General features: G+C 72.3%; 1 protein-coding gene across 5 annotated transcripts; it reads right to left on the reverse strand.

Annotated features, from left to right (window-relative positions):
* Positions 1–1,046: 1,046 nt before the first annotated feature.
* On the reverse strand, positions 1,047–7,098 carry PIGQ (phosphatidylinositol glycan anchor biosynthesis class Q; the record flags this gene model as incomplete). 5 transcript variants are annotated; one of them, XM_084250402.1, is made up of 10 exons in its annotated part: positions 1,047–1,878; positions 2,200–2,261; positions 2,964–3,078; positions 3,392–3,460; positions 3,572–3,683; positions 3,778–3,931; positions 4,028–4,154; positions 5,033–5,153; positions 5,229–5,360; positions 6,419–7,098. In XM_084250402.1, 10 exons carry the CDS (start codon positions 7,096–7,098, stop codon positions 1,726–1,728), a joined length of 1,725 nt encoding a protein of 574 aa, XP_084106528.1. In that variant the 3' UTR covers positions 1,047–1,725. The 5 variants fall into 5 exon arrangements, with proteins under 5 accessions (XP_084106528.1, XP_084106527.1, XP_084106526.1 ...); XM_084250401.1 differs by having other exon boundaries at positions 3,380–3,460; XM_084250400.1 differs by having other exon boundaries at positions 3,380–3,460; positions 4,028–4,280.
* Between the last annotated feature and the right edge of the window lie 294 nt (positions 7,099–7,392).

A 7,392-nucleotide genomic window follows, 5' to 3' on the forward strand; every position in this document is an offset into this window, starting at 1 on the left:
CGGGCGGGGGGGCGGGGCGGGGCGGGGGAGGGTCGCCGCCGGCCGGGTCGGCCCCGCCCCCCAGCGCCTCGCGCCGGCCCAGCGCCCTCGCGCGACAGGCCGGGTGCGGCGCCCGCGGCCACGGCTCTGCTGCCGGGCCGGGCGGCCCCCGAGCACCCTCGGGTGGGCGACGGCGACGCCGGGCGCCCAGGCCCGCGCCGCGTCTGCGGAGGAGCCGACGCCAGGGCGTCCCCGGGGCGCCCCCCAGCCCTGCCGCTGAGACGGCGGCCCCTTGAGGCCGAGGGCCCCGCCCCGGGCGCTGGCGGATGCCCAGCCCCTCCGGCGTCCCAGGGCCGAGGCAGCCCGCGGGGCCAGGGCCGAGGCCGGGCGGCCGGGCTCTCCCGCCTGCCCGTGCGGGGCTGGTCCGGGGACAGCAGCTGCGCACGGCGCCGCGCGGCCGGGGTCGGGCCCTGGCGAGCGCCCGCAGAGGCGCCGTCCCCGTGCCAGGCACAAAGGGCCCGGAGGGCGGGAGAGGCCGTTGTGCAGGCGGCGCTTCCCGGAGGCCGAGGGACCGTCCCACAGGGTGGCGGGGCCGGCCGGGCCCAGGGGCCCCAGCGACGGGCCGGGCAGGTCTGAGGACGCAGATGAGGCTGAGGAGGCCGCCCAGGCTGGTGACCCCAGGAGCGCGGAAGAAGGAAGCTGTTCCCGGGGGTGACCCTGGGGGCCCCCAGCCGGCTCCGAGCGCCCCTGGCGAAGGCTGGAGCCTTGCAGCTGCTGAGGGCTTCCCGGCTGCGGGAGGCCCTGACTGCAGGGGATGGACTCGGCCAGAGGCGTTCCCCGCCCCCCGCCCCATCCCCTAGGCCAGAGCCGGGCCAATGCGCCCACTCACAGGGGGTGCCCGGGTGCCTGGGGCTGCCCCAGCAGGAGACGTCTGTGGCCGAGGGCACCCGCTGGAGAGGCGGCTGCAGGCCCCAGACCCAGGACGACGCGCGGCGGCACCAGCAGAGCCAGGAGCAGCGGGAAGAAGACGGAGCTTTATTGTCCCGGCAGAAGCAGGACTTGCCCCACCACCACCCGATGGAGACTCCCCAGGGCCCCGTGGCCACAGCCAAGAGCCTGGGGGGCGGGGGGGGCACACAGAGCGCCCACAGTGGGCCTGCAGAGAGCACCGTGGGTGCCGCGCGCCACGCAAACTGCCACCCCACAGCCCCCTGCAGCCAGGGTCGCAGCCGTCGGCAGACACCTGTGGGTGGAGACCTGCCGAGGGTCTCCCTGTGGGGGCTCTGGTCAAAATTGGGGCAGCCCTGGGGCCCACATGACCCCGAGCCCAGGCATCCCTAAAGCCTTGGATAGCTCGTCATGCAAAGCCTCCCGGGAGCAGCGGCCAAGTTCTGGGCAGCTCGGCGCACAAGGCTGCTGCCACCACTCCCGGAGGGGCTGGGGCCAGGCAGGCTAGGTCTGAAGAGAGCCCCCTGGGGAGAGGAGCAGTGCATTCTGGGGACCGGCATCCCCACTCCAGACAGCAGATACACAGGCCGTACCGGGGGGGGGGGCAGGCCAGGGTGGAGTCCCTGGGCAGGCCTGGGGGCTAGTGGGCCTTGAGCTGACGGTGTGATCATCCCCACTGGAGGGCAGGGCGTGGCTGAGAGAAGCCACACTGGACTCTGGTCAGGCTGGCCAGCCAGGCCTTGGCATGGGGCAGCTCCGGGGATCACCCAGCAGGTGGGTGTGGGTGTGGCGGGCCCCTCAGTCCTGCTTGTCCCCTCTCTGCCTCCAGGGGTAGATGAGCTCCCCGAAGAACAGCTTGCGGCACAGGACACCCCAGGAGTGCTGGGGGGAGCAGCCGTAGCGGGGCAGGCGGTAGGCGTGTGCCACGCGGGCATAGGGCAGGGGGTTGATCTGGGAACACAGCTGGGGTCAGTGGCACGGTCACCTCCTGGGCTCCCTACCCACTGGACGGCGGAGGGGCAGGCCACTTGTGGCAGCACCAGCATGCAGCTACCCCCGCACCCTCCGTGGGCCACCCAGTCAGTGCCGTTAAGGAGCCCACATGAGCAGGGCCGAGTTCCTCTGCGGGGATCAGCAGCCAGCTGGGGCCGCTGGGGGCAGATGTAGGCCTGGGGTTGAGCACCTCCCTCCAGCCAGCCCACGGAGCGCCCCCCCCACCCCCGCCCAGGGTGCCAGAGGCTGGTCCCGAGGTGAGGGCGAGCTAGGCCTCACCTGCATCAGGAGCCGCAGAGGCCCGCCAGCCTCATGCGCCAGGACACGGAACTTCACGCCAGCTGCAGGGGCAGGCATGGGGGTGGCGTGAGGGTGGAGGGCCCCCCTCTGCCCAGAGCAGCAGACAACCCCACAGCCCCCGACAGGGGTCTTCCCGGAACCCCTACGAGGGGCCTGCTGCCCGGCTGGCATCTGTGGGAGGCCAACCCAGGACCCACAGCACCCTGGGGGGTTCCAAAGCCACAGTCCTTGAGAAGCAGCAGGAGCTAATGACCAGCTGACCAGGAGACCCTAGGCCAGCGGGGTAGAGGCCGTGAGCCACCGGCCCACAGCCTCCAGTGTGGACCCTGGGGCTCTGGGTGCCCAGGCGGCAGACAGACCTAAGTGCCTGACCCTTGGGAGCTCTAGTGCCCACGGCTGGCCAGGGGCTGTGCCAGGAACCCCGCAAGTTCCCCGACTGTCCAAGTCTCCGGGAGGGGTGGTTCCTGAGCTCACAACCGGCAGGGCAGGCTCCCTGGGGGCTCAGGCCAGACACAGCCGGGGCCTGCAGAGGGACGGCGGGTTGGGGTGCGGCCTGTCCAGAGGCATCCCTGTCCCATAGATCTGGCTGGCGCAAGCCCCCTCCAGCCTGTCCCCCAGGGCTGAAGGCCAGTGGCAGGTGCTGCCCCAGGCTGCGGGGAGGCATCTTCCCCAGCCTCCTGGCGCTCACGCAGGGTGCCCCCACCCCTGCGGCTTCCGGGCGGGAGGCGCATGTCCACACCTACCCGCGAGCCGGTAGGGCCGGCAGAGACGGAGGCCGAGCGAGTACAGCGGCAGGGAGTTGACCAGGTCCACGAGCAGGTGGGTCAGGCCCTGCGCAGTGACCACCAGGAGCCGGAGCTGCAGACATGGGGGCTGGAGCCGCGAACGCATGCCCGCCGGCCAGGGGTGGCCAGCACGCCCACGCCGCAGGCCTTGGCACCGGGCAGGGGGCCGCTGCCAGGCCAGGGGGCCGGCGCCCACCCGGGGGAGCTCCGCCTGCTGTCCTCGGCACATCCCACCCTGGCCAGGAACCCCGCGGTGCGCCCCGCTCTCGGGCACGCAGCTGCCCACGGGGCTGGCGGCCGGCACCGGGCAGCCTGCGGCTCACAGGCGGGCCTGGGGCCCCCAGCCCGGAGGCCGAGGCCGCGGGCGCGCTCACCAGGGTGAACACCAGGTAGTACAGGGCCGTGGTGGGCAGCAGGAAGACCAGGATGGTGAAGAGCAGCGTCCCGATGAACAGCTGCGGGCCGGGCGCGCGTGAGCCGGGCGGCCGCCACGGAGCCCTCCCGCCCGGGGCCCCGCACCCCACCGCGCCTCGGGGCTCCGGCAGGGCCGGGGTGCGGGGTCACACCTGGTCGAGGTCGTAGGAGCAGGAGTCGACCCGCTGGCGAAGGACGTTCCACTTTTTCCCGCGGAACAGGCGCCACAGGGAGGACAGGCCGCAGACCTTCAGGCGGTACAGCCTGGGGGGGGGGGGGGGCTCAGCCCCGCCCCGGCCCTCCCGGCCCCACCCCACCCCCCCCGCGCCCCGCCCCCCCGGCCCCGCCCCCGGCGCACCGGGCCCCGTAGACGTAGAAGCAGTAGATGTGGAAGGTGAGCAGGGCCGCGATGTCCGACAGCAGGGACAGGGCCACCGTCAGGCCCAGGCAGGCGGACAGGCCCGCGTGCCACAGGATGCGCTCGATGAAGGGCGACATGAGGTGGATGTAGCCTGGCGGGAGGGGGCGGCTGAGGGGGGCGCGCCGGCCAGCCCGGTACCGGGCTCTGCAGGCCGCGCCGGGCCCCCCGGCCCCCGGGCCGCACTCACTGATCCACAGGTGGATGTGGTACAGGAAGAAGCGGCCCAGCACCTGGTCCAGCGCCCGGTTCATCTTGAGCCCGGCCGGCGCGCCCATCAGCCACTGCAGAAGGTGCTGCAGCTCCTCGGCCACGTGCTGCGAGGGCAGGGGCGCAGGGGCGCAGGGGCGCGGGCTGCAGCGCGAGCAGGGGGGCCGGCCCCTCCTCCCGCAGCAGGCGCCCCCGGAAGGCCGCCCGGCGCCCACGGCTCCGACCACCAAGGACAGTGCTCCGTCCTTCCCGCTGGACCCGAAACTCCCCAGACCCGGCACCGGCTGGCACCAGGCCCACCCGCCTCGTTTGCCAAGGCATCCTCTGCTCGCGGGGGCAGGAGGGTTTCCAGCCCACACGCCCAGGAGCAGTCGAAGGGCTGCGGGTCCCCAACAGGATGGGTGCAGTTGAGGGGACCAGCAGCCGCGCGAGCTTGGCAGGAGGAAGCGGCTCCTCTAATTCAGCACTGGCCCTCTTGAGCGGTTCTGGGGCAGCCACGCCCCTTTTGGGCCCCAGGCCCGCTGACCAGACCCCCCAGAAGCTGCAGGACGCTTGCCCAGAGCGGCTGGACCCTGATGCTGGGAAGGAGGGAGCCCACAGGAGTGACAGCCACCCGGGCTGAGAGGGAGACACTGCAGAAGCCCGCGGGGTGCCCGCAGGCAGACAGGTGGCCGCAGGGGCCCGCGGAGTGAGCCACGCAGAGGCCGGCCGAGCACACAGCCAGGCCCACGGAGGATGCCCTGTCCTCGCCGTGCAGGCCCAGCACGCCACCTGAGCAGGGGCAGGTCACGCGCAGTTGGGCGCCCAAGGCGTGACCTGGGCCTCCAAATGCTCAAGCGCCAGGTTGCCCCAATGCAGTTGCCAGCGAGCCAGGAAAGGGAGACTGGGCGCGGGACCCGGTCAGGGTGGGCGGCAAGCGCCCCGGGCCCAGGAGGTCAGCCCTGACCCGGGAGTGGAAGCTGAGTCCAGCCAGGCCCCTGCTCACATCAGCCGCGGGCACGAGGGCGTCGGCCAGCTGTCCCAGGCGGTCCTTCCTGTGCAGCCAGGACAGCAGCGCCAGGCCCAGGGCCACGTCCAGCAGCACGGAGACGAGCGCGTTGGCCTTCCTGCGAGAGGGGGTTGTGTGGTGAGGCAGGCCGGGGTGGGGGTGGGGGCCGGGTGGGCCAGGGCAGGGGCCACACCTCATCCGCTGGGCGGGGTCCTCGGCTCTCTGGGTGCTGAAGACCAGCCTGAGGTGCTCCAGCCGGTGCCCCAGCTGCTCGCAGGTAGACAGCTTGCTCCAGATGAAGGACAGCGGCCACGCCCAGAACACGCTGCGGGGCGGAGGAGCATGAGCCACCACGGGAGCCCCCAGCCGGCACCCCACAGCACCAGGCAGGCTGCCAACTCCTCAGGGCACACGCCAGTCTGTGCTGGTGGCCGCAGGCGGGCGGCCAGATGAGTGACCTGCCTGGAGGGCCCCCGCGGACCTGCTGCCCAGCGGGCCCGGAATTCTCAAGGCAAAGGGCCGGCAGGGAGCCGTGTGGGAAGGGGGCTGAGTCACCAGCCCACTGACCCAGAGCCCCGGGGCACCGCGCCAGCTCAGGGCTCAGCTGCTGCCGTCAGCCGGTTCCAAGAGGGCAAGCCCTCCCGGGGAGGCCGTAGCACCTGTCACGCTGCCAGCCAGGGACCAGCGCCTGACCCTGGGCTGAGCAGTGTTTGGGGCATGAGGGAGGTCCCTGGCCTCACACGTGGCCTTCGAAGGCTGATGAGAGCCCGCCCAGCACCTTCTCTCCCCGAATGTCGCCTTCCTGTAGCCGGACCAGGCTCCAAGCCCGCCATGTGCCCAGATCCCGGAGCCCCACAGTAGCCTGTCCACACTCGGCTGCCAGGGTGCTGCCAGAGGCGCAGTAGGCCCAGGGCTGGGGAGCTGACCTGGCCTGGTCCTCCCCACTGACAATAGATAGTTCACCCAGGAAAAGTCTTCCCTGCGGCCCAAGCCCCCAGTCCCCGTGCCCCTCAGGGCCCCTGGGCCAGGCCCCCGACCCCCTGGAACCCACCCTCCTGGCCCTCAGACCCCCAGCAGGAGAGCTACAGGTGGTTTTGGCCAGCAGGCTGCAGGGCCTAGAGGCCCACAGGGGCCTGGGGCCTGTGAGCCTCAAGGAGACAATGACCCAGACTGGGAAACACCGCTGGGCCGTCACAGGCCTGTCTCCTGAGGCTCACTGCACCCTGCTCAGCTGGCCCAGGCCACCAGAGGCTGCTGGGAATCAGCGGTCACCGCCAGAGGGAGCAGGGGACAGGAGCAGGGTGCAGGTCTCATGCCCCTGCACCCTGAGGGCGGAGCCCAGGGCAGCAGGACCCGCCTCCCGCCTGGCCCTAGGACACCCACCGGCAGGCGCTGGCGGCAGACACAAGGGACAGCAGGCCGGTGAGTAGCAGACAGACGGGTCCCGAGGCCCGCTTGGCCAGCTCCACAAGAATGCTGGCCTCCACGCCCTCAGACTGCCAGTGGCTCAGCCGCACGGGGCCCTCGGTGAACCGGTCACTTCGGAAGAGCACCTCGCCGCGGGCCACGGTGTCGAAGACAGCGGCCAGGCTCCCCGCACTGGCCGTGGCATCGCCAGCCTGGTGGTCAGGCAGTGCCGCGGGCGGGTGGAGCTGGGTGAGCAGCACCTTGCGCTGGTCATAGAAGACCAGCATGACCTGGGGGTCGCTGGGGGTGGCGGGGCCCTGCCCACGGGTGGCCTTGCAGCTCCAGCGCTGGCTGTCCCTCTCCCGACACAGCTGCAGCCAAGGCTGGTGTGGGAAGATGGCGCCCAGGCCCTCCAGAAAAGGGCCCAGGCTCTCCTCCGGGCCCTGCCGGCGGTGGCACCAGGTGCCCAGCACGGCCACGCTCACCCGACCGGCCTGCTGTGCGCGGGCCAGCAGCGCCTTGAGCTGGACGGGGATGAGCGGGAAGTGGGCCACCGCCAGCACCACGGCGCTGCTCTGCTCCGGCACCCACCGGCCCACCAGCAGGCCGCTGTCCGCTGCAGCGCAGCACGTGGGGAAGAAGGCCTTGAGCACCATGCCGGACATGCTGCAAGAGAAGCCTGGGTCAGGGCGGGTGCTGAGGCCGTGGGACCTGCAGGCAGGGGCAGGCGCTAGGTCGGAAGCCCCCACGCGCCCGAAGAAGCTCTCAGACCGCTGTGCTGACCAGCTGAGGAGCTCTGTGGCTGACTGCACCTCGCCCATGGGGCCTTGCGTGCGCCCTCCCTTCAGGGCCCCTCTTCTCCCTGCCCCGGCCTCTCTGCCTGCACCAGGCCCAGCTTCTGTGGACTGAGGTTGGCTGGGCGCAGTGGACCCGTGGGGTGTGATCTCCCC

This window comes from Talpa europaea, assembly GCF_964194135.1.
Source record: "Talpa europaea genome assembly, chromosome: 12".
NCBI lineage: Eukaryota > Metazoa > Chordata > Mammalia > Eulipotyphla > Talpidae > Talpa > Talpa europaea.